At 56.2% G+C, this 25,169-nt stretch overlaps 2 protein-coding genes and 2 non-coding genes across 4 annotated transcripts; 1 reads left to right on the top strand and 3 right to left on the bottom strand.

The window, feature by feature from the left end:
• The first annotated feature begins 7,041 nt into the window (after positions 1-7,041).
• Positions 7,042-15,334, top strand: TLCD1 (TLC domain containing 1). Its single transcript, XM_065418284.1, has 5 exons — positions 7,042-7,070; positions 10,437-10,601; positions 11,591-11,673; positions 12,835-12,917; positions 13,654-15,334. The coding sequence occupies exons 1-5, from the start codon at positions 7,042-7,044 to the stop codon at positions 14,047-14,049; spliced, it is 756 nt and encodes a 251-aa protein (XP_065274356.1). The 3' UTR covers positions 14,050-15,334.
• A 5,030-nt stretch (positions 15,335-20,364) lies between these two features.
• On the bottom strand, positions 20,365-25,045 carry RPL23A (ribosomal protein L23a). Its single transcript, XM_065418127.1, has 5 exons — positions 24,946-25,045; positions 24,000-24,180; positions 23,111-23,287; positions 22,424-22,493; positions 20,365-20,938 (listed from the first exon to the last, which is right to left on the bottom strand). The coding sequence occupies exons 1-5, from the start codon at positions 24,968-24,970 to the stop codon at positions 20,924-20,926; spliced, it is 468 nt and encodes a 155-aa protein (XP_065274199.1). The 5' UTR covers positions 24,971-25,045; the 3' UTR covers positions 20,365-20,923.
• LOC135891088 (small nucleolar RNA SNORD42) lies at positions 22,563-22,627 on the bottom strand. The gene has a single exon (XR_010562236.1). It is a non-coding gene; the product is annotated as a small nucleolar RNA SNORD42 (small nucleolar RNA).
• Positions 23,394-23,466, bottom strand: LOC135891089 (small nucleolar RNA Z17). Its single transcript, XR_010562237.1, has one exon. It is a non-coding gene; the product is annotated as a small nucleolar RNA Z17 (small nucleolar RNA).
• Positions 25,046-25,169: the final 124 nt, after the last annotated feature.

Genomic DNA, 25,169 nt, shown 5'->3' with positions numbered 1-25,169 from the left:
AGCACAAGCTTGGTGGGCTGGTGCCTGGAGCCGGCCCTGCCCCCGGCAGAGGTGCTACCAACCCCAACAGTTCAAAAGTCACAAGTCAGGCCCCAAAACTCATGAGATTGGCTTTAAAATCTCAAAACAGCTAACACTCTGCAGTGCTGGGATCCTGCCCTTTGCCAGCTTGTTTCCGGGCACTCCAGTCCTGGCCAGTGCGCATTGCCAGCTCTGGGGATTGGCTGGCGAGTCTTGCAGGTTTTGGGGTGTTGTTAGAGCCCCAGCCCCTGGAGTCAGGGGATTAGTGGGAATCCCATAGGGGTTTGTTGTTTTTTTCCAGTAAGTTTCGAGCTGTCCCGGTCGCAGAGGAGTGTGAGCATGTGCCCTGAACCTGACACAAGGTGAACAGAGAGAGACCCACACACTCATAAGTTTTAAGCCATTCTCCTGAGTTTTTGGGCCTGACTCCTGGTTTGGCGGCGGCTGAGGTTGGCAACACCACCAAGGCCCCCTGGGGGTTATGAGCCCATTGGGGACTTCAGCAATTTACCATTCCTGCAGAGGGCAGGTGAGATCAGTGAGTGGTGCAATCCCTCAGCCCAGCCCTTTTCCAGGGGGTGCCTGACTCATCTGAGACCTAAAACAACCTCGGCCCCACCCTAACCCAATCCTGTGCTCTGTCTGACACTGCAAATCACTGACAAAACGCTGAATCAGGAAGCTGAGGTTACTGGGAGCTGTCTACGTGCTGCCCTGGCGCTCCTGAGCCCAGCCCACCTGCTGCACTGAGCTGCCAATCGCCCACAGCACTTGTTCTCCCCAGCTGCACTGCAATCGAGTTAGGACGGTGTGTGACCCCATCCAAACTGCCATGCAGATGGGATCTGATGCCCCAGGGCGTAGCCCAGTTACAGAGGTCCTGTCCTGCTGTATCCATGTCCATAGGTTAAGGTTGATGGAGAGACGGCTTTAAACTGCTAGTGCCTCTGGCAGCTCACAGCCTCTTCTCTCTAGGAACTGACTTTTGTAGCAAAGAGCAGGGGACCAGCCAGCCACGCTCCACACTGCAGGCCCGTGCATGCTCCCTCTGCTTGCTTGCAGCACAGCTCATCGCCAGGCGCAGGGCTGCTGAGCCTGGGTACCATTGTGGGCAATGCCCTAACCTTTCCCAGCCCACCTGGGGCTGAGCTCCCCCCTCAAGCTACCTGGGTCTCAGGTCCTGGCACTGGCCTCCCCACTCACTGGGCCCTGGAACCGCCCCCCTCCCCCTGGTGGGGGTCACTTTACAGCACACTGGCTGCCACCCCAACCTAGGCCCAGAAAGGCCTTTGTGCTCCGTCAGTGACACCCTGCCCGCGAGCGTTCAGGACACAGTGAGGCAGCCAGAGCTTCTGCTCCCATCTGCCAGCCCCTGTGGGAGAGCCCTGGGCTGGAGCCGTCCTGCCAGTGACTTGGCCAGTGGCCCGAGGCGGCCCCTGGATCTGTAATTTAGCGTGAATTCCTGTCTGGTCTCCCACCAGGGCAGGGCTGCTCAGCACAGGGTGACACCCACCCACCCTTGCCCCACCTTCCTCACTAATGAAATGGCTCTTGATTGGGCTCAGTCACCCTCTGAATGCAGCCAGGGCTGTAAATTGCCAGGTCCCTTTAATCTCAGTTAATTGCCATGTGCCTCTGGGGCGATTAGCTGCTGTCAGGGAAGGAGCGGCTGATGGCTGGGTGGGGGGTGTCTTTGTTCAACAGACAAAGGCAGCAGTGTAAACGCCAGCCTGCCGCCCTGTCCCAACAGTCTGGGCTCTACCTGCGTCTCCTCTCAGAGACGGACAATCCTGCCCAGACAGGGCCAGGCCTAGTGGGCAGGAAACGCCAGCTACCGATGGCACTCAAGGGATGGGGCCATGACAGGCAAACTCCCCCTCCCTGGCCTGGGCATGGTGCTTGGCTTGGCCCCGTAGGTAGCTGAATCCAGAACTTGCAGTCCTAGTAGCAGTCACCCCTTGTAGGGCAGCTGCAGGCCATGGCTGGGCCTGCAGGAGAGGTGCTGAGCTGTGCAGTGCAATGCTGGGGATCCTGGGATCCTGGCTACAAGTCCACCCCCTCTATGAAGTTGCTGTGTGGCCTTGGGCCAGTCACTTTGCCTCCCTATGCCAGAGTGAGCCCAGCTGTAAGAGTGGGAAACCTGCGTGTGGCTAAGGGGAGGCTGACCACATGTGTGGGTGTTTGCTGGGGGAAGGGCACAGCAGCGGCTGTAGCAATGGAGCCGTAGTAATTATTCAGCTCGTAGCAGTGCCCAGAGGCCCCTGGCGGGATCAGGACAGTGCCAGTTGGATTATTATTCATGAACACTGCTGCTATTTGATTGCTTCTCTAAGCACTGAGATTCCTGGCAGACGCCAGGGCTCTGGCCATGTTAGAGCGAGCGACCCCACTTACCTTCCTGAGCAGGGAGCCAGGCAGGGCCTGCAGGCCCCCGGCTGGGTGGTTTGTTGGGCCTGCTCCTGCCAATGGCACCAACAGGACAAGACTCAGGCCCCTCAATCTGGGTGATTCAGCAGGTCCAGAAGGCAGCGCGCTGAGACAGGCAGCACAGGACTGCTCTGGGAGGCCGCTGGGGCACCCAGGCCTGTGAACACCCCTTTGTCTCCAAATACCATGGTGTTAACGCACTTCGCCTCCGGCTCTTAGGGTCAGACTCTGTTACCTGGCTCCTCCCCTCCATGCCACCGTGCCTGGATGTGCCCAGCCGGCTGCTGGCAGGCCGGGCCCAGGGAGATTCTCCTCCCACTGAGGCAGAGAGTCACGGGGCAGACAGACTGTGCGCGTTACCCTCCCCTGGACTGGTGGGGGGCAATCAGCTGGCGAGAGCTCTGCTGTGCGGACACCGTCCCGTCCCAGAGGGGGATTAATGGGCAGCGGAGAGGTGGGGTTATGGTTAATTCATCAGGAACGGTTCATGCCTCACTCGCCAAGCCCCACGTGGGTGGCACATGGGAGAAAGCAGGTCTCTTCCCCGCACAACACACTCCAAAGCCCCAGCCTCTAGATATGGCATCTGGAAGTCAAAAAACCCCAGCAGGTGTGTATGTGGGGGGGGGGGTGTTCGCTCCTGAGAGGCCACAGAGAGAGAATGGATTAGCCCAGCCTGCCCCATCCACCGCACAGAATAGTTACTCCAGCTGGGAAGCCAGGACTCCCTAACCTTTCCCACCCTGAGAATCTGCCACTTGGATCCCAGGGGATCCCCTCCCCAGCCCCACACTCACTCCAGAGGAAGAAGGGAGTTAATCTGTAACTGACTGCAGAGCCCTTGAGCCTTTGCAAACAGAGAGCGCCTGCCATGCACCTCCCCCAGGAGCTCAGGGGAGCAGGGGCAAATGTGGAAGGCCCTGGGCAGAGATTCAAAGCAGAGTGTGAGTGCCAGGTTGATAGCAGGGCACGAGATGCAGCAGGGGCAGGGCAGAAAGGGCAGCGTTACATCCCAAAGGAGCTGGCCCCACAGCCTGGCCTGAACCCAAAGGAGCTGGCTGTAGGGCTGGGCTGCCCTGACAGGAGAGTCTGGTTCTGAGCCATGTGGGTTTGAGATAAACATTGCGCCACCCACACTCAGCCACAGGGGTCTGCACTCAGCATGCCAGGGAGCCACAGAGGACTAAGTGCTGTTTGCCTTCCCCTATCTGGCTGCATCAGGCTGGCAGCAAGGCCAGGGGGAGGGTGCCCCTCTCTGGGACACTGGGGGGGCAGCTTGGGGCATTGCCTGTGTTGATACACCCGCTGCTCAAGCCAGTCCCTGCCCTGAGGCTCGGCCTGTTTGTTGTCACAGAGGGATGTGGCTCTGGCTGCTTTCCCAGGAGCTGGCTTCTCTTTTCATTGCATTCCTGGGATACCTCTGGACAATGGCAGACACCAGCATTGCCCTGCAGGGCCAGAGGAGCCTGAAGCTGGCCCAGACCCAGCAAGGGCGTGGGGCAGCTGCACACAAAGGAAAGGAATTCACGGCAGAGAGGCTGGGGCTAGGGCAGTCACCCTATTCTTAGCAGAGTGAATGGAAACGCCGCCATGCCATGGGCTGGGCTCCCACAGGCTCTGAGTGGGGCTGATCCATCAGCATCATTGACTGGCACCCTATTAATTCCATCCAGAGACCCAGGCAAACAGTCCAGCCGGTTGTCAGCTGGGTGAGCGCTGCACAACACTCTGGAAGGGAAGGGTTAACAGCAAAGGGGGAGTGGGGCCATGGATTCCTAGATTCCATGGCCAGAGGGACCATTGTGATCATCTAGTCTGACCCCCTGGATAGCAGGGGCCAGAGACCTGCCCCAACGAGATTCCTAGGGCAGAGCTGTTAGAAAAAAATAGCCCGTCTTGAGTTAAAAAGTGCCAGGGCTGGAGAATCCCCGACGACCCGTGGTAAGTTGTTCCCATGGTTAATTACTCTCATCATTAAAAACTGATACCTTATTTCCAGTCCCAATTTAACTATGTCAGTTTCCAGCGTTGGATCCTGCTTGACCCGTCTCTGCTTGGCTTAAGAGCCCAGTATCAAATATTTGTTCCCCATGTAGGCACCTATAGACTCTGCTCGAGCCACCCCTTCAATTACAGCAGTAGTGGCTCTGTCCTAGGCCTGGTCCCACTAGCCCCATTGGCCCTTATGTAGGGCAGCCTCCCTGGGCATGTGTGGGCAGAGGGCCCAGTAAGCTGCCTCTGGGGTGTGAGCTGATTACTGCAGGAGTCTCACCCCATGGGCAGCAGCACACAGTTGGCCAGATGCATTATAGAGGTTTTCTGCCTGTCCCTGAAGCACAGGGCTTGGGCTCTTGCCAGAGGCAGGACTCCCCGGGGGTGGAGGCCCAGTGCTCTGATCCTGGGGCCAAAGCACATGCTCCTGCAATCTGCTCCCCCCATGGTCTGCACCCGCTGATGGCTCCGGCTTGCTGCTGTCCTGCAAGGGAAGGGTTAAGATGCCCATCACCTCCCTGTGGCACTCCACTGCAGGGCCCTGCCGATATCTGGAGGAGGGTGCTTAGGACACCTCCCCCCTTCACCTTAGGTCCATGGGGACAAGCTGTGCCAGAAATGGGGTGAGGCCAGGTACATCATTAGGGTGGAAAAGGATGGTCTAGGCCATGCCTGGCAGGGGGAAATGGTCTGCAGGGGCACAGGGAGAGGAGGACTAAGGCTGGATTCCCTCCCCCTCCCCCTCCCCCACCCCCACACACGCTAAGGGCTGAGCTCCCTGGGGAGAGAGACTAGGGCCCGAGCCTGTGAGAACAGGCCCCAGCTAACTGCTCTCCACCTGGGAGACAGAGACCAGGTCTCAGAGTAGCAGCCGTGTTAGTCTGTATCCGCAAAATAACAGGAGTACTTGTGGCACCTTAGAGACTAACAAATTTGTTAGTCTCTAAGGTGCCACAAGTACTCCTGTTATTTTTGCAGAGACCAGGTCAGTCACTACCTCACACCATGTGCCGCCGCCGCCATCTAGTGGCAAACAGGAGGAGAACTCCCCAAAACCCAAGCCCCAGAGACACAGCAGTGCAGGGGCTTTGAGGTCAGTTCTGAGCCCAAGTGCCCCTCTGAGCCCCAAAGGCGTGTGGAGCGTGATTCCCTCCCAGGCCAGCCTGGAACCAGAGACTGACAGTGGGTGCTCCCCACGCTCCTTCCCAACTCCCCTGTGCCTCACAGCGACCAGGCACACAACATGCACATTTTTTTAAATCACAGAAACAACGGATTCCCCAGCCTTAAGTATCACATTGTGCAAAGGACACCCCCCCCCGCAGCAGGCAATATGTCACTGGCCATCTGCAGCACTGAAAGGCCTGAGAAATCCTACTAAAGTCTGAGATAAAGCTGCTCTTTCCCATCACCCCCGTGAGCACCTCAACCCACAAGGCCTGGCCTTGCACCTCCCCTCAATCATCTAGGCACACAGGAACTGCCAGACCCAGGGGCCGTATCCTGTCTCTGACAGTGGCCAGCACCAGATGCCTCAGAGGAAGGTAAAGGAACTCATCAGCAGGCAGCAGTGGGGTAATCTGTCACTGACCTTCGATTTCATCCTGGGCTCTGATAGTTAGAGATTGGCTTCAGCCCTGCAGCACAGGGTTTAATACCCTTCCCTAAACAGATGTTGGCATTAACCACCGTAACTCTGGATAGCCTTATTATCCATAGAAATGTCCAGTCCCTTTTTGAATCTTGCTAAATTCCTGTCCTCTCTGACATCCTGTGGCAATGAGTTCCACAGTCTAATGATGTTTTGTGAAAAAATATTTCCTTGTATCAGTTTTGAATTGACTACCTTTTAATTGTATTTAATGTCCCCTTTGATCTTGTGTTACGGGAGAAGAAGAGATACTCATCATCTACCTTCTCTAGACGAGTGCTTCTCAAAGCCGGTCCACCGCTTGTTCAGGGAAAGTCCCTGGCGGGCCGGGCCGGTTTGTTTACCTGCCGCGTCCGCAGGTTCGGCTGATCACGGCTCCCACAGGCCGCGGTTCGCCGCTCCAGGCCAATGGGGGCTGTGGGAAGGGCGGCCAGCATGTCCCTCGGCCTGCGCCGCTTCCCGCAGCCCCCATTGGCCTGGAGCAGCGAACCGCGGCCAGTGGGAGCCGCGATCGGCGGAACCTGCGGACGCGGCAGGTAAACAAACCGGCCCAGCCCGCCAGGGGCTTTCCCTGAACAAGCGGCGGACCGGCTTTGAGAAGCACTGATCTAGACCATTAATTATCATATAGGTTTGTATCATCCCCCCTCTTATTTTTCTCCTTTCTAAAGTACTAATCACAATCTTTTAAATCTCTCTTCATAGGAAAGTTTTTCCAGCCCTTGATCATTCTCATTGCCCTTCTGTGAATCCCCTCTGGTTCTCCAATAACCATTTTGAGATGGAGTGACCTAGATTGCACACAGTATCCAGATGAGGCCACATAACTGATTTATATCAATAAATATAAATTAGTCCCTATCCCATTCCGTATACATCCAGACATCCTGTTTGCTTCTCTGACTACAGCTGCACATTGAGCAGATGTCTTTATTGCACTGTTCACAATCATGCCCAGGTTCCTTTCCAAAGCTGTTCCTACACCTCTAGAACCCTGTACGCTATAGACATTTCCCCCTCCAATGGACATTACTTTGCTTTTGTAGACATTGAATTTCAGTTGCCACCATGTTGCCCACTCCCCTAGCTTGTCCTCTTTGATCCGAACTAACGTAAATAACTTTGTGCTAACTGCAAACTTTGCTGCTCCCCTGCTCCCAGCCCTATCCAGATAATTAAATCAATATATTAAACAGCACAGGACATAGGACAGAACCTTCAGGCCCTGCTGTTAGCCTTTCACCATCATGAAAATGGGCCATTTACTCCTACTCTTTGCTTTCTGTCTCAGCCAGTTTCTGATGCATGACAATACTTTGCCTCTCACCCAATGACAATTCGGCTTCTTCAGTAGTCTCTTGTGCGGGATCTCTTCAAAGACCTTTTGGAATCTAAATAAATTAAGTCAAACAGTTCTCCAGACTTTAGCCATTCAGGTGCTGACTCGTAGAGTTCTAACAGATCTGTGGAACACACTTTCCCTTTGACTACATCACACAGCTTTCAGGTGTATTGTTATTCCTTCTTTAATTATTGTTTCAACCACAGGTACAGCTGACTGCTCTGAATTTTCCAAAATTGCCTGGAGAGTCTTTGGGGGTAGGAGGGAGGTACATTTGCTACCTGCCTTCCAGTCCTCTGGCACAGTGGCTGTTTTCACAGAGGAGCACCTTGTCCTTGAACTCCTCCTGAACTCCTGGGTGGACCAGCTGGGCCGGGTGCCTTCCTGCTTTTTAAATTATCAGCTTGTTTCACCACCTCTTCTTCTGACACCTCAGTCTGGGAGAGATCCTCACCCTTAGTGCCAGAAAGAGCAGATCCGAGTGGGAATCTCCCCCAAAACCCCTGTGGGGAAGACTGATGCAAAAAAATACGTTTGCTTTTCCCCAATGTCCTCATCTTCCTTAACTGCACTCATTAACCCTCGGCAATCTATCAGACTTGCTGGGTTCCTGCTTTTGAAAGACTTACAAAAATCTCTTGTTCCTTTTATACTTCTTTAGTTATTTGCTCTTCAAAATCCACGTTGGCCCTTCTAATTCCCCCTTCCATATCTACAGCCTGCTGTGGTTCAGGATCCTGTCTATTGGCTTCACTTGGGCCAGATTTCCAAACAGGGAAGGGGCTGGGTTTGGCTCTCAGAGCCCCTGGATCCTGACCATGCAGCCAGATGAGCTTATTCTTGGCCCTCTGGCTCCCTTGCTGGTCAGTGTACACAGGCCTTCTGGGATGGATTATTCTAGCAGGGACACACCTTGCCAATGCGGCTGAGGGGAATGGGAAGGGACAACATGGATTTTGAAGAGAAAAGGTTTCTAAGGCCCCCATGGGGCTGATTCTGGGCCCACGGAAGGTGCTGGCACAGGAGGAGGCTTCTCCTCAGCTCTGTGGGTTCGGGATTGGGCTTCCCCCCTGCACAGAACTGGAGTTGTTCTTTGTACCATTCAGGGCCCTGGGGTGGGAGAGTGGAAAGTGACAGACAGAGGAATGGTGGGCTGGAGATGAAGGGGACACACACGGCTGGGAGCGGAACTCCTGGCAGGGAAGCCATCGGCTCCCAAAAGTCAGTGGGCCTGTGCCGGCCAAGCCCCATCAACTGAAGAAACCTTGCAGGCAGGTACTAGGTCTCTGCCCCATGTCCTCAGCCCCTCCCCCTGCCAGCCCAGCCCCCTGTGCCAGCTCGGACACCCTCTGAGCTGGCACAGCCCCTCCCCCATACCAACCCCTCCCCGTGCCAGTCCTGATGCTGCCTGAGCTGGCACAGCCTCTCCCCCATGCCAGCCCCTCCCCTGCCAGCTCCGATGCCCCCTGAGCTGGCACAGCCCCTCTCCCTGCCAGCCCCGATAGCCCCTGAGCTGGCACAGCCCCTCCCCCATACCAACCCCTCCCCCGTGCCAGTCCTGATGCCCCTGAACTTGCCAAGCCCCTCCCCCTGCCATCTCTGATGTCCCCTGAGCGGGCACAGCCCCTCCCCCATGCCAGCCCCGATGGCCCCTGAGCTGGCACAGCCCCTCCCCCATACCAACCCCTCCCCCGTGCCAGTCCTGATGCCCCTGAACTGGCCAAGCCCCTCCCCCTGCCATCTCTGATGCCCCCTGAGCGGGCACAGCCCCTCCCCCATGCCAGCCCCGATGGCCCCTGAGCTGGCACAGCCCCTCCCCCATACCAACCCCTCCCCCGTGCCAGTCCTGATGCCCCTGAACTGGCCAAGCCCCTCCCCCTGCCAGCTCTGATGCCCCTGAGCTGGCACAGCCCCTCCCCCATACCAACCCCTCCCCCGTGCCAGTCCTGATGCCCCTGAACGGGCCAAACCCCTCCCCCTGCCATCTCTGATGCCCCCTGAGCTAGCACAGCCCCTCCCCCATGCCAGTCCCGATGGCCCCTGATCTGGCACAGCCCCTCCCCCATGCCAGTCCTGATGCCCCTGAACTGGCACAGCCCCTCCCCCATGCCAGCCCCTCCCCCTGCCAGCCCCGATGGCCCCTGAGCTGGCACAGCCCCTCCCCCATGCCAGCCCCTCCCCCTGCCAGCCCCGATGGCCCCTGAGCTGGCACAGCCCCTCCCCCATGCCAGTCCTGATGCCCCTGAACTGGCACAGCCCCTCCCCCATGCCAGCCCCTCCCCTGCCAGTCCTGATGCCCCTGAGCTGGCACAGCCCCTCCCCCTGCCAGCCTGATGCCCCCTGAGCTGGCACAGCCCCTCCCCATGCCAGTCATGATGCCCCCTGAGCTGGCACAGCCCCTCCCCCTGCCAGCCCCGATGCCCCCTGAGCTGGCACAGCCCCTCCCCCTGCCAGCCCCTCCCCCTGCCAGCCCCGATGGCCCCTGAGCTGGCACAGCCCCTCCCCATGCCAGCCTGATGCCCCCTGAGCTGGCACAGCCCCTCCCCCTGCCAGCCCCGATGGCCCCTGAGCTGGCACAGCCCCTCCCCCTGCCAGCCTGATGCCCCCTGAGCTGGCACAGCCCCTCCCCCTGCCAGCCCCGATGGCCCCTGAGCTGGCACAGCCCCTCCCCCTGCCAGCCCCGATGGCCCCTGAGCTGGCACAGCCCCTCCCCCTGCCAGCCCCGATGCCCCCTGAGCTGGCACAGCCCCTCCCCCTGCCAGCCTGATGCCCCCTGAGCTGGCACAGCCCCTCCCCCTGCCAGCCCCGATGCTCCCTGAGCTGGCCCAGCCCCGCCCCGTGCCCCCAGGGGGCGGGCGAGCGAGGCGCCGGCAGGGGGCGGGGCCCCAGCCCGCCAGTCAGGGCCGCGGCGCACGTGGGCCGGGCCGGGGCGGAGCGGAGCGAGCGGCGGCGGCCGGCCGGGGAGCCAGGCGGCGGCATGGGGCCCTGGCTGCGCGCGGCCGGGCTGGTGCTGGGCTCCACGCTGCTCTTCAAGGCGCTGCAGCGGGGGCTGCGTCGCCTGCCCCTGCCCGCCCACGTGTGCCGGGACCCGACCCGCGCCTGGCGCTGGCGGAACCTGCTCGTCTCCTTCGTGCACTCGGTGGTGACGGGGCTGTGGGCCGTGCTGTGGTGAGTGAGCCGGGCCCGGCCCCCGCCCCGCCCCCCGAGGCCTCCCCTTTGCTCCCGGGAGCTGCAGCAAAGCCGCTTTCGGAGGCTCGGCTCCTCATTAGCGGTGTTTGCAGCGAGCCCGGGCTCCCCAGCGCCCAGGCAGGTGCTGATCAGCTCTGAGCCAGCAGCAGCTGCACCCGGCCCCGCCGCATCCCCGGCGCGGCCCCAGGGGCTGTTCTGCTGCGGTGCCCGCCAAGGCCTTAGGCCGGTTGTGCTGCACGGGACATGGGCTCTGCTCAGTGCCCGAGCCCCCCCCGCGCGCCATGTCCGATCCCTGCTCCGGGGCTCTGCCCGCAGAGAGAACGGTCCTGCTGCATGGCCCCTCTGCTCAGCCCGTTAGCATCCCCGCCCTGTCCCCGAGAGAGCAGCGGGCACGCAGCACCAGTGGTGCACACACCTGCACCACAATGGGGACGTGCCTGGTCTGCAGGGAGGGCCCTGAGGGGCACACATGGCAAGGGGCGCTCTGTGCTAAGGAGACCTCCACTGAGTGGGGCACTCCGTGTACCCGCCTAGCACAGGGAGGCAGGGCTGAGCTGATCATGTGCCAGGTCCCAGGGAGTCCAGGCGCTTCCAAGCGGGGCTTGGAGCATTCGCTGATTCCCTGCAGCATGAGCAATGAGCCGCTAAGCAAAGGAGAAAGGATCAAAGGCCCCAGCTGACTCTTACTGTACCGACGGACTGATCACAACCTAGGCCCGTCCTGGGCTCCCGCTCGGCCCTAGAAGGAGCTGAATGGCTGGCTGAGGGGCCTGCTGTTTCTCTTCGCTCATGCTATTGGGGGAGTTACTGCTGCTCACCCGAGTAATGCAGGAAGAGGAACTGTGCCCAGGCCCCTCCCTGCAGTGTGGCAGTGACCCGCGCACCATGACACTTGGGAGGTGAGGAGGGCTGCTATGATCAGACTATATGAAACCACACACCTCTCTGCGTGTCTCTCCCCTCCCCAGCGTCTGGCAGGTTCCTGAGATGCTGATGGACATTGAAAACATCTCGTCCACTTCGGGATACCTGCTTCTCTGCTTCTCTGCAGGTAGGGGTTTCTGCCCCTTCCTCCCCCCGTGCAGGGGCCTTGTGTGCTGCATTTCAGCTAGAGGTGCTGAGATTGGAGCTGGAAGAACCTTCCCCATCTTGCTGCCCCAGCCAGCTCCAGGCAGGACTGATTCAGCAGCATCCCTTCCAGGGCTTTGTGCAGGCCAGTCCCACGTGCTGGGTCTTCTGCTGCATCCCAGGGGAGGGTATTGTACAGCCCAATACCTTTCACCTAAGTTCCCTCTAAGCTGCGCGGCCGCCTATTAAGCACCACGCAGGCGCTCAGGGCTGCAGTGTGGGGAGAGGCTCCCCTCCCCCCACCGCTCAAAAACCTTTCATGGTGTTCAGCCTTCAGCTCACCTGTGCTTTAATTCCATCCTGTTGTTCCTGTAACACGCCCTGGTCCCACCCACAACAATGCTCCTCCTTAGGCATTGACATCTTCAGATCCACAGAGCTGTCTGGCCTGTTCCTCCTCAGTGACTGTTCACAGATTTAAATCTGTGGCATGGCTAATTAGCCACAGTTCCTCCAGTTCCCTGGTCGCTTCGCTTGCTCTTTGCTGAGCTGCCTGCAGCTTTTCAGGACCTTGGTGGTGTCCAGACACAGCGAGCCCTGTGCACAGGGGCGCTCGCCTCCCTGCTCCATGACACGAGGCTGCGGCGCCTAAAATTGCACAGGCCTTTTTGCTGCCGTACTGTGCGGCACAGTCATCGAGCCATTCCAGACAGAGCCACTCCTGCTCCCAGCGTCCTGTTCCAGACTGTGTTCCCCGCCTTAGAGACGGTCTCACTCTTGTTCCCCGTGCATGCTTCTACCCTCTGTAGATGCTCCCAGAATCCCTTTCCACCCTGCTTGCTGTGGTAACTACAGGGGTGTGTGGGCAAACTAGTCTTGGTGATCACGCATGCACCTGAGAGGCATGAACCTGCCTTACTGAGAGTGTCAGTCAGGACATCGGGTGTTCCTCCCAACTTTAGTTCCCACCTGGCTAGTTACTAATGGGGGGGGGGCACTGTTTAATGCAGCCCCATCTCACTAGCCTTGGCACTGGGTGACAGCTGAAAGCTCTCAATGGAGGCTCTGTTGTAGACGCACAGGGTGTGAGTGTAACTTCCCCCCACCCCGGACTGACACTGTGCTCTCCGCCTCCCCTCCTCAGGCTACTTCATCCACGACACCCTCGACATCATTGTGAGCCACCAGTCCCGAGCCTCCTGGGAGTACCTGGTTCACCATGCCATGGCAAGTACAGGCCCCTGCAGTGAGCCCAGCTGAGTTGACTCTGCTCTTTCCAGATACACCCACAGCTGAGTGGAACTGACAGTGACCCCGGGGAGGTGGGAAGGCAGGAGGGGTGCCCCACAGGAGGCTAGGGCTGCGAGTCCTTGAGGTTGGGGCTGCCTGGCCTGTGCTGGCCTCGCTGCCTGTTAGCTGAGCAGATCGTGATGCAGGGCTGAAGTTCAGGGGCATGGGCCTATGCCTGCTTTGCAAGCCCGGATTCGGAGCAGCTCCCTGCCCGAGTCTCACCTGCAGCTTTCCTTGCGTGGCAGGTATGCTCAGCAGGGTGGGCATGCAGAAGCCGGAACCTGCCAAATGGGGCAGTCAACCAGGACACACGAGTGATTCCCTGGGGAGTAAAGCTGGAGGTGGGGAAAAGAGCCCAAGGGACCTGCCCACCTCCCATGCACAGAAAGATTGGTTAGTACATCCGGGCTGGGACACCAGCTGGGTTAGACTAACCTTGTGAGAGGGGGGTGGCCATGCAACTGTGGCTAGAGCCCCGGGAAGCTCAACCAATCTGCTCGCTCCTGAGAGATGGCTCCCCCCTACCCACGGCCCTGCAGGCTGAGCTGGCTGCCTTCTAATCTTCCTCTGGAGCGGGCCTGGTGTCAGGCACTCAGCTCCATGCCTGGGCTGGGCTGGGGGGTGGAGGGGAAGGCAACCGGCCTCACTCCTGTGTCTGGGTCCTCCCTGCCAGGCGATCTCAGCGTTCTTCTCCGGGATCTTCCTGGGCCGCTTCGTGGCAGCGGGGATGCTGTCGCTCTTCGTGGAGGTGAGCAATATCTTCCTGACCATCCGCATGCTGCTGAAGCTGAGCAACATGCCAGCTCCCACCCTCTACAGGATCAACAAGTACGTCAACCTGGTGATGTATTTCCTCTTCCGCCTGGTGCCCCAGACCTACCTGACCTGGTACTTTGTGCGCTACGTGGAGGTGCGGGGTCAGGGAGCCTTCCTGATAGTCAACCTCTTCCTGCTGGATGCCATGATCCTGACGTACTTCTCCCGCCTGCTGCGCTCCGACTTCTTCCCAGACTCCTGCAGGCGGCGCGCCGGGAAGGACGCGGGCGGGGAGAAGTTCTTAGTGGACTGAGTGAAGGGGCGACGCCTGTGGGGTTGTGCAGGACCCCCCCCCCCCTGCAGTGGAGGGCTTGGACCTGGGGCGCTTTGCACCTCCTCAGCTCTGCACCACATGTGCCTTACAGCTGAGCTCCACCGGCACAGGGCTCTGCAGTCACTTCACGAAGCCTGTGCTTTGTGGCGCGATGGCCTGAGCTGCCCCCCGCTGCTCCCCCTGCGCTGCTCCCAGGGGCTGGGGTCCCAGCAGGCAAAGCAGGAGGGGAAGGATGGAGCTGGTTGGGAAAGAGGGTTTATCTTCCGTGTTGTGATGGGATGTTACATGCATTAAATACGTGTCTGTTTCCAAGCTTCTGCAGCACATCTGGGCCATCCTTTCCCAGGGCAGAGCGTGCACTGGGCTGGGAAGGAAGCAGCTTGTTACAGACGCTGAGGGGGAGGAGCCATCAAGGCAGGGACAGCAGTGGGCGCAAAGGCCATGGAAAGCTAGGGCAGAGGGCTTTGAGGCAGGGGAGGTGGGATACGCAGGTGCTTGGGGCATGCAGGGTTCAAGTTCTGGGAGTAGCAACAGCCTCTCACTAACAGGATGGTTGCGGGAGAGGGGCCTGTAGTATCTGCTGTGGGGGCTGGGGACTTTTCTGCCCCTGGAACCGGGCTGCTGGCTTCTCAGTCTATTCTAGCCAATGCCCGGAGCAGGCTCTCCAAGGGAGCGTCTGGGCTCACCCAGTTCCCATGGTGCATGTTCACTCCTGCCCCTTGCTTTCCAGACCGTTACCCTGGTACACGTGCTTCCCCTCCTTCTGCAGGGCAGATTCTATTACTGGTATTAGCAAAGGGCCTAGGAGCACCAGATCCGGCCCAGGGCCCCACTGCGCGAGGTGCTGGATAAAGAACAGACAGTGCCTGACCATAAGAGCTGACAACAGTTGGGCTTTGTACTTGTTTTCTCCCCATTTACTTTTACCTTCAGATTTCCCCTCCTCCCCGCCTTGTTGGTGCTGTCAGTCACCACACTACCCCCCTACGCTGCCCTGCCCAAGCTCCTTCAGACGTCTACGTGGAGCTGACGTTCTGGCTCAGGTAGACAGACCCGCACTAGCTCCAAGGGAAGGTCCAGCACTGAAAATAGTGTAGGGGCGGGTCCTAGCCAGCCCCTGTACATAGGCAGGGTTTGTACTCAGAGCTGCTAGCCCATCCCACTGCCTGGGCAGCCACAGCTCCTTGTAGCATGCTAGCTGGATCTGTCTGCCCACACCAGAGATTACACCTGCAGCTCAAATAAATCTGTTAGTCTTTAAGGTGCCACCGGACTCCTTGTTGTTTTTGTGGATACAGACTAACATGGCTACCCCTGATACTTGACCTGCAGCTCAGTGTCAGATACCCTGTTTCTGCAGACAGGGTGGGAGGGAGGGAGCTGGCCAGTGGCTGCAGAGGCAGGTGGGACTGGGGGGGGAAGTTTTTCTGGATGGAGGAGATGAGTGTCCACTTGTAGGCCAAGGGAAAGGAGCCAAAGAATGGGGGGAATGTTTAAGTGGAGGAGAGGAGGAGTAAGGGGGTCGAGGGGCGGGTGAGGGAAACAGCTGCCAGGTGGTGAATTTTTGCTGGAAAAGATTGTCAGGATTCTGGGCAGAGTAGGAGGGGCCCAGGGCTTGAGAAGGGACTGCAGGGGCTGGTGTGGGAGAGACACAGGGCTCTATCAACCGGGGGGGGGGGAAGCTATGGGTGAAGCCAGAAGGGAGGAAGTCAGCAGGATTCTGGGGGCGGTTAGCAGGGTGGGCAGAGCATTGAACAATGAAGGCTGCAGAGAAAGGGAAGACGTGGACTGACAGGAGCAAAGGGGCAGAGGAGAGGGGCATTGTGGAGCATAGTCTTTAATGTCACCCAGTTGCTGCGTTGGGCAGTGCTGGTGCTATCTAGGGACAGGCCAGACAGGGAGGACCAGGGCTCTGGAACGCAAGGAACTCTGCTGAAGAGAGGACACAGCAGGGCACAGAGCTCACACTGGCCCTAGGCGGTGGTGGTGACTGGCTCGTCCTGTGGAGAACCCAGCCAGGACAAAGGCTAGCCCTGCAACCAGAGCGGCCATGCACCAAGCCACAGAGCTGAGAAACTGGCCTGGCAGCTCCATTCACGCTATTGCAACTCCACCCAAAGCAATGAGGCAGATGTCGTAGGCTGGGCTCCAAGGCTTATCTAAAAATAATCCAGTGACCCCTTAGTGTTCTTGGGTCAGGAGTGGGGTGTGCGCAGCTGCCCCCTTTCCAATGGTCCAATCCAGGAGTGGTGAGCCTGGGACTCACCTTTAGCCAGAGGCCTCATGCGCAGTTGGGTGCGTTCCCTCATCTTACCTCCTGCATCCATCCAGGGCAGATGCATGCTGCTGGGTCACTGCTTTGCAGCCGTAATGCAGGGCAGGGCAGGGCTAACTTCTGGAGCAGAGAGGGAGCTGTGTATGGGGTCAGGTGTCATGCTGGTGGGCAGTGGGTAAGAACTTGGCTGGAGATAGCCAGGGCTGCTTGCAGACAGGCTGCTCCACACCCATGGCTAACTGATTGATTGGCCTTGGAGGTGCAGCTTGTGTGAAAGGCCAGCGCTCTGGGAGTTCCTGTGCAGCACGGGGGAGGCAAATTGGTGCTGGCACCTGCAGACAGAGACCGTGCACTTGGCTACCAGAATAAATCTTTGGCCTGGAGCCTGGCTGGGAAGGTGGCTCGGTGTGTTGCAGTGCAAACGGGGACTGGGGGGGTCCCAAGGGCAGCCCCAACATGAGCAGCCCTGCTGGAAATGAGGCCTGGATTCTCCCTCTGGCTCCCTGGGCCTTTCGCTAGAGGGTCTCCATTATCCACCACGACCCCTGCACTCAAGGCCAGGGCTAACCAGGGGGGTCAGCAATCAAGCTGCAGGGAGCTAGGGGCTATGCCAGAGTGGCACTGGCCTTTGGGCTGAATGAAGCACGGCTATGGATGATTACGTGAAATGCAGCTGCCTCCTCTCGGCCCCAAACGCATGGCAGTTCTGGCCCCGTCTACATACCTGCTTCTCCTTCGTGAGGGCCCTCCTTGGGTTACAGAAGCTTTGCTCAAATGAAGGCCCCTGGCTGACGCTGTTTCAAGCTTCTGCGTGTCCCTGGGAGACAGGGGAGGATGCTGCCGTGGCTTGTGGGAAAGGTGAAGATGGAGGAAGCCAGCCTGGCTCTCCTGTTCTGCACTCTCCCCCTGGCACCACCCCTCACTCTCCTCCCTGCGCTGGCAGCAGCCAAACACGCAGCTTGGAAGTCAAGAGCAGGAAACTGTTTGGTCACGTGCCCTTCTCTGCCAATTGGAGCAGGGTATAATGAATGACAGGTCATATCTAAGCTCACCCCTGTTGCCATCACTCTAAGTGGGCAGTGCAGTGCCTGCTGGAAGTTTGTGCTTCATGAAGCCAGGGGCACAGCAGCCGGTGCTGCATGCACAGAGGCAGGGTTCTCAAACTCCATAGCTAAGAGAGGGCTTCTGCCCCAGGAGTCTGAGCCCGTGGCTGCTCAGTGGCTCCTGGTTCTTCCTATATAGTCTGCACTCACCTGGGCGAATGCAATACATAATACAGCAGCAGCCTGGCCCAGCCCCAGGGCATTAGCAGCAGCAGCATCGTGGGCCTGCCTGCCTGATGCGAGCAGAAGGGCCAGCCGCTCTCATCCCATCCCATCCGCCTTGCCCAGCCCAGAACAGTCTAGCAGCACTCAGCCCTAAAGGAAAATAAAGAGAGTCACATGCCTTCTGGCCAGCCTCCTTACAACCAGAGTATTCACACCAGCCCTCCTGGTGGAGAATGAGGCTCAGGGCACGAAGCTGACTCTGGCTGGCCAATGTGGCCACTTGGCCAGGCCACCTTTGGAGAGCAGACCTAGTGCTCCAGGGGGCCAGCTCTAGGAACTCACAGTACAGGTGTGGGCAAGGCTAGCCAAGGGGCTTCCCCGTGCATTGGGCTGGATTCTCAAAGGCACCCACAGCCTTGGGGAGCTGTCATGACCAGAAGAAAATCCAAGCTCTCCTTTGCAATGCCCAGCTAACACTCCCCTGCCTTAGCTGCCAGTCAGGCCCCATGGAATGCTCTCCCTGGAGTCTGGCACCTGCCTTCTGCATCTCACTGTACCCACCAGAGCCTCACCCCAAAGCTAAGTCCTTTCCCCCCTGCTGGTGTAGGGCTAGTTCTGCAGAGGGATTCCCAGGCACAGCATGGAGGCAGCCAAGGTGTGGCCGTGCAGACAGCTGGTTTTGAAGTTTCTCCATTGTGCACTTTCCCTCTATAGGTTCAGCCAGTCCTCTGCAGAGGGGAACGTTCCGTCTCTCTCACAGCAGAACGTGCCTTGCTTAGAAGCTGTTTTCTCCCCTAGAAATGTCAAATCATTCCTACCAAAAAAGGGATTAACTATTTCCATGCTGTGGTGCCAGAACTAGGGGTGCTACTGCACCCCCTGGCTTGTAGTAATAACCAACATCAAATGGATGGTTTCCATCAGCAGCACCACCGTTTCCATATAACCACCCCCACACTTCTCTTTGGGGAGAACTAAAGTCAAAGGATGTCATTTGCTGAGCCTCAGCCAGAGGCACATTGGGGTGAATTACCCTGAAAATCCAGTTCTACTGCCTGAGACTCTCAGGCATCCCAGTGCATGAAACCTCCCCTGAAGTGGCAACTCTGTCTGAGCCTTAAGTGACAGATCAGAATAGGTTTCACACCACCACCTTGGCCCCAAAACCCCAATGTTGCCCAAAGGTCCTTAGAGCTCTTATATCCACACAGCACTTTTGCGTCAGCATGCACACACAAACCATTGCCTAGCTGAAGTGCCGATCACTCCACAGTGGAATGCAAACGTCACCATACCGAGCACTTTAGGGCAGGAAGCAAAGAACAGCGTCTAACTGCTGGGGGGACTTCACAAGGCAGAGGATAATCACTCATTGGTTGGTCAGGGCTTTCAGCCATTCTGTCCCAGCGCCTATCCTTGTACCCCAGCCCTTCACAACTGGGGGGTGTTAGGCAAGAATATTTCTAGCATCTCTGTTCTTTGCATCCACATCCTGCCTACCACAGGTAAGCACTCCACATTCTTACCTATTCTTCAAACACTTTGAAGAGCTGGTTTCAACTAAAGATTTTTGTTGATGGCAATCCCTCATTTCCAGTTAGCAACAGCAGCTAGTTTTAAGACTGCCCGGATTAGCACCTTGAACCTAATTAAGGCCTTCAATGCTAGCACAACACAAATAGTGCATTTCAGGGGAACTAAGCCCTGTATTGCAGCAGGGATAATGCACTTCATGCCAGACAAAACCAAATGAACCTTATTTTTAAAGGGCTGGTAATCAAAGGGGCATTGTAGTGTTAGTGAATCTATAACGGAGTAGTTGGAAAGAGCCAACTCAGGCTGTGAGTAGGAATGAGGAAGGGTGGTTGTAAGATGAAGGCATCACATCCGGGACCCACCAGTCTCTGAGCTCTGGTCCTCAGGCACCTGGCTCAAAGGTGGGGTTAAGTTACTACTCTTATAGGCATGTGACAAGATAAGCATGGTTAGATTGTGAGATGCTCACATACTATAGCAATGGCCATGACTAGATTGTAAACAGAGGCTAATTACAGCAGTGTTAAAACTAAGGAGAGGTTTTAAGATACTATTGCCTATCCCTCAAGACAGACATCTTCCCCCAGGAGATCCTGCGAGGGCAACATCTATTTGCCCCCTATTTACAAGTCTCTGGCCTTCAGCCACTGTCAGAAGACAGCCCTCCTCTCACCCTTGGCTCTGGTTCGTATGCAATGCCCCCTGTGCAGTAACACCTCCCTAAGTACTGAACAAACTTGGTTCCCCTCATGGCTCCCACCCCCACAGTACATGAGCAACTGGAATCTCCCAGGAACATCCTTCAGTTGACTTTATTTTTACCACTAAAACACATATGCGTCTGACAGAAGAGAAGCTGGTATCTGGCTAAGCCAGACAGGGTGAAGGCACTTGTGATCAACCAGATGAACTGAACCGGAGAACTTCTTTAAAGGTCTCATTTGAAATCAGTGAAGTAGCTACACCAAGCATGAGGTTATTACATGGGGAGTCACGAGCTGTCAGCCGCCACCCCAAACCCCACTTTGCCTCCAGCATCTATAATTGTGTAAAATATATAAACGTGTTTTTAATGTGGGGGGGGGGGTCACACTCAGAGGCTTGCTGTGTGAAAGGGGTCGTCAGTACAATAGTTTAAGAACCACTGAGTTACACAATGGCAGCAGCAGCAGGCAAAAAAATGAAACCAACCCGCCAAAGGATGAAGCCCTGATCCATGAAGAACTTTTTATTCTCTGTGAAACGTGCTGCACAGAGCACTTTGAACAGGGTCTGACTGAGCCTAGGGGTAAAGTGGGAACAGCAGCATCAGAAGCCATTGGTATTTACACTCCATGTAATTAAAGCAGCATCAATGTGTTGCAAGAGTAGCCAGGGGTAAGACAAGAGCCGCGTGTTGAACAGAACAGACAGAGATTTAAGTCTTGTGCAAGGAGAATAATGAGCTGGGGTGGAGATGTCCCTGTACCTCTTCCTGTGCTTCACCACCACCAAATTCCTGTAGACTCGCTCCTGGGAAGCCTGCCATGCTGCAGGTGTTTGGGATAGCGTTACAGTCCCACCTCGGAAATGGCATTTATAGTCTTCCACTTCCGTAATGTTGCATGAAACTGAGCTATTGCCCCATACAGTCTTTATGTATGCTTCAAGCCACTGAAATTGTGCAAAGTGCTCCAAAAGTCTCCCAGAGAGCCCTCCGTTACAGAACACAAGAGCCCACAAGTGGTTTTACAAAGTTTATTATCTCATCTGCCCAGCTCTTGGTGGATGCACTTTAGATTATTCCAATCTGAAAGGAAACAAAAGGAATGATGTTACAGCCTGAACCCTGACCACATGAAGATGGAGATTCCAAGATGTAGAACAGTGGCAATGAATCCATCTCCCCCCAAAAGCTCTAGTCCTATGCAAACATCCTGTCTGCCCTAGCTCAAACAAAGCTAATGCAATATTCCTGCAGCACCTAAGCTTGCCTACAACAAACACGAGTAGATGAACATTTAACATAGAACAGCCTGGCACAATAAGACGCACAACAGCCCTACTAAAATGCCTGTTACCCCCACTTCTGACCATCCTGTTTAAGATGCAGGCCCCGAGGCTGGTTTGAGGGGCACAATGCTCCTATTCCGCTGTAGAACTAACTGCTCTTCCCCCAGCCCAGCAACAAAAATTCTACCCTGGCCTAGCAAGTGCCAGGAGTATCTGTATAATGTGTGGTGTTTTGGCATGTTCTACTCAACACCTGGCAAGTCATTGGACAGCTTAAGTTGTGTCAGAGAAGCTCTTTTAGAATAGCGCAAAGATTTATTCCCCCGTTAAGAGACTGTAAGCAAGATTTATAGAGCATGTTTCATCCCAAAGTATTTCCCAGACCAACTACACATGATCACTGACCCCTACTGCAATATAGCCCCTCTCCTTGGAGGAAAAAGGGGAATAAACAGACATTCTTTGCCAGCAACCTCTATGCAGCATTATTAAGAGAGTAAGTGAGGAATTACTCTTCCAGCTGAAAGTGCTGGTTAAGTTAGGGAGGCAAAATGTTGGGCTGTGAGCATGACCAAAACCTTCATTCTTAAATGAATTTGCTCCAGAGCCATTTGTTCCTAGCTGCTGATCAATATCCCAGAGTCCCTGCATGAGTACATTTCTGACGGAAGCCAACGATAACATTACTGGTCAATTATGATACCTCTTCCCCTTCCTGTCATTTCTTATTAGGTCAGGGTCAATAGCCACTTTAGTATGAAACGTCCTAAAGGCTTTTTAAGTCTAACGGCTCTAGCCCAGTGACCACTAAGGCCTGGTCCACACTAACCCCCCACTTCGAACTAAGGTACACAAATTCAGCTACGTTAATAACGTAGCTGAATTCAAAGTACCTTAGTCCGAACTTACCACGGGTCCAGACGCGGCAGGCAGGATCCCCCGTCGATGCCGCGTACTCCTCTCGCCGAGCTGGAGTACTGGCGTCGACGAGCACTTCCGGGATCGATTTATCACGTCTAGACAAGTCGCGATAAATCGATCCCAGAAGATCGATTGCCTGCCGCCGAACCAGGAAGTAAGTGTAGACGTACCCTAAGAATTCTACTAAGAATCTGTGAGAAATTCAATTCCACATGGAGCGCAGGAATTACTGCCCTACTTCAGCACAGCACCCTCCGAGGATAACAGCCCTGATCTCAGCTGTATGTCAAAACAGGGTCTGGCTGGGGCAGAGTAGAGAGGGCAGATGAAAATGAGAAAATTCAAGAGTCTCCATTCTCACCTTGTTGGCTACATCCAATGCATCATAGTCTGGAGCAAGACGGACATAAGCCTTCTTCTCACCATCAGGCCTACAATGAAGCATGAAGCATTAGTACCCACAACTCCCTATTTCTTTTCCAGTTGCGCAGTATCATGTTGTGCATCAGTGGTTCCTTTGAAAACATCACTGTACTCAGTTGAAGTAGTTTTCCATCATTTGCACAAAGAAATTCCCTTTGTTGCTTCCAAAAGAGCTGCTCAGATCAACTGGCTGGTACCTCAGTACTGCAGGTTACTCCTTTCAGCCAGTGATTACAATTCATATTCCACCATGACATGCTCAGATTCAAAGCCAAGATTGTACAACAAAATCATGACAGATCTTGAACTCTGCAACTCACACATACTGTAACCTACAAACCAAGAAACTCAGCTATAACTGTCTTTATATACAGCATTGAGGAAGCATATGAATAAATCAGAAACCTCAGATTTCTCTGTATCATTAGAGTCTTTCCCCCCCTACACACACACAGCTAGTCTTCTGGGTTCCAGTTCCACGTACCTGCTAGTTTCATTCAAGCCAGGTACATTTTCCCTTAAACTTTTAAATCAATTATCTGCTTAAACACCATCCAGGGCACTTTGAAACATCTTACACCCACAAGTGCTCCATTTCCCTCCCACTTAACCCAGTGTCACTTACCGGATCAATGTGTTGACCTTGGCCACATCAATATCATACAGTTTCTTGACAGCCTGCTTGATCTGATGTTTGTTGGCCTTGACATCTACAATGAAGACCAGGGTGTTGTTATCCTCTATCTTCTTCATGGCTGACTCTGTGGTCAGAGGGAACTTGATGATGGCATAGTGGTCAAGCCTGTGTGGGAGAAGCATTTGCGTTACAGAACACTAGCAGCAGTGAGGTATGCTAGAGAAAGCTCCTTCACACAGCAGACTGTCACTGTAGCTCTAGGAAACTTCAGGGTACATCAGTCACTAGTAAGATTGTAATCACAAGCTCTCAGGCTTTGGTCGCATGGAATCATCATTTGCACCCCAAACATCCATTACAAAAGCGAAGTAATTAAGAAAGCTGCCAAGACATCGTTATTTCAGTTTCCAAAACACAGCTCTTCCATTCACTGAGACCAGTTCTACACTAGAAATCTGTTCACAATGTTGCTTCAAGGTGTAATTTTCTGCAGCATCTTTATACCAGCAAAAACCCTAGTGTGGATGCAGTTACACCAGTAAAAAAGTGCTTTTGTCAGCATAGCTTATTTCACTCACTTTTTTGCCGTATAAACAGCATCTGCAATAGGAGGGGTTGCTGGTTCTGCAACTAATCAACCTTTTCTAGTGTAGACTTGACCTAAAACTACTAGCTTGTATTTTACTTATGATTCTCCAATATAAACATTACATTTAACAAGTGAAGTATTTAAAAAAAAATTGATAAGATGATGACTAAAACCAAGCTGGCTTTAGATCAAGAAACTCAAGTGTGATGGAGATGGGGGGAAGGTGTCCAGACCTTTCACTGGATATACTGAAACAGATTTTAAAGGAAATGGACCACACAGACATACTTGTTCCTCCGAGGAGCACTCTTCCTAGGATATTTGGGCTGTCTCCGTAATCGTAAAGTTTTGGGCCTCCTGAAGGTGGGAGATGTCCTGATTTTCTTCTTCTTGTGACTGTGGACTCCTTTCAAAACGGCCTTTTTAGCCTTCAGAGCCTTGGATTTTGCCTCTGTCTTAGCGGGGACAGCTACAAAGAACAGGCTGGTTAGAGGAGGCTGGCAGCAGCAGGTCTGTTGGCCTCGACAACCAGGGACTTTACACTCCCGCCACACATTCAGCACACTGGCAGCCTACTAGGCCGCACCCTCAGCCCCGGGTTGCCACACCCCCCCGTACAGATCCTACGAGTGGAGACGAAACCCCGCTCAATCCAGGAGCTGCCCTTCACTGAATGAGCCAAGCGACACGAACCCGCCTGGCGAGCGCGACATGATCGTGCACTCCCGGAGGGGCCCTGGGAAGGACAAGGCGGAGCTTTGCCGAGTCTTGCTCCTGGGCCGGGGACCCCCCAACGCTGCATGTCCCCGTTACCATCGCTTGCGAAAGTGCCTCGCTCGCCCGTCAGATTTTCACGGCTCCCTCTGGCCCCGGTACCGGCCCTGCCCGGCCCCGCTCTGCCGCGCCACGTGGGATGCCCAGGCCGCCCTCCCCCCACCCCGGGCCGGGCCTCGCCTCAGCCAGGCCGCCCCCGCGCCAGAGCGCGGCCCCGGGAACGGCCAAGCCGCCGGGCTCCAAGGGACCCCCGCGGGTGGGGGGGCTGGCGCTGGGCCGCGCGGATCCGGAGGCCGCCCTGGGCCTAGCCGGGTGCTCCCCGCACTGCGCGCCCGGCCCGGCCCGGCCCCGGGGTCCCCGGCAGCCGCACGTGGGGCGCAGGCCCCGCAACGGGGAGCGGGCAGAGCCAGGCGGCCGCCCCCCGCCCCGCGCGGCGGCCGCGGTCCCCCCTCACACTCACCCTCCTTCTTCGCCTTCGGCGCCATCTTGGGAAAAGGGAAGCGAAAAGGGCCTGCTCGGCCGCCTCACACGGGCTTATAGGGCCAACTCTCACGAGAGTAGGCACAAGCAACGCGAGATCGCGCATGGCATGCCGGGAGTGGTAGTTCTCGTTCCAGACAGAGAGACGGAAGGAGAGTAGGCACGAGAGCATGCGCAGAAAAGTACCTGCGGGTGGTGCATATT

Source organism: Emys orbicularis, chromosome 17 (assembly GCF_028017835.1).
Source record: "Emys orbicularis isolate rEmyOrb1 chromosome 17, rEmyOrb1.hap1, whole genome shotgun sequence".
In the NCBI taxonomy this organism is placed as follows: Eukaryota; Metazoa; Chordata; order Testudines; family Emydidae; genus Emys; species Emys orbicularis.
Note: the sequence above shows the minus strand (reverse complement) of the source record. Positions and strands in the feature narration are given on the sequence as shown.

Excerpts from the sequence above, each read along its gene's own strand:
- TLCD1 (XM_065418284.1), top strand. The coding sequence starts at position 7,042 with ATGCCCAGGTTCCTTTCCAAAGCTGTTCC. Across the intron at positions 7,071-10,436 it reads TTCCTTTCCAAAGCTGTTCC|GCTGGTGCTGGGCTCCACGC; the intron begins TACACCTCTAGA and ends GCGCGCGGCCGG. Across the intron at positions 12,918-13,653 it reads ACCTGGTTCACCATGCCATG|GCGATCTCAGCGTTCTTCTC; the intron begins GCAAGTACAGGC and ends CCTCCCTGCCAG.
- RPL23A (XM_065418127.1), bottom strand. The coding sequence starts at position 24,970 with ATGGCGCCGAAGGCGAAGAAGGAGG. Across the intron at positions 24,181-24,945 it reads GCCGAAGGCGAAGAAGGAGG|CTGTCCCCGCTAAGACAGAG; the intron begins GTGAGTGTGAGG and ends TGTTCTTTGTAG. Across the intron at positions 23,288-23,999 it reads AGTGCTCCTCGGAGGAACAA|GCTTGACCACTATGCCATCA; the intron begins GTATGTCTGTGT and ends TCTCCCACACAG.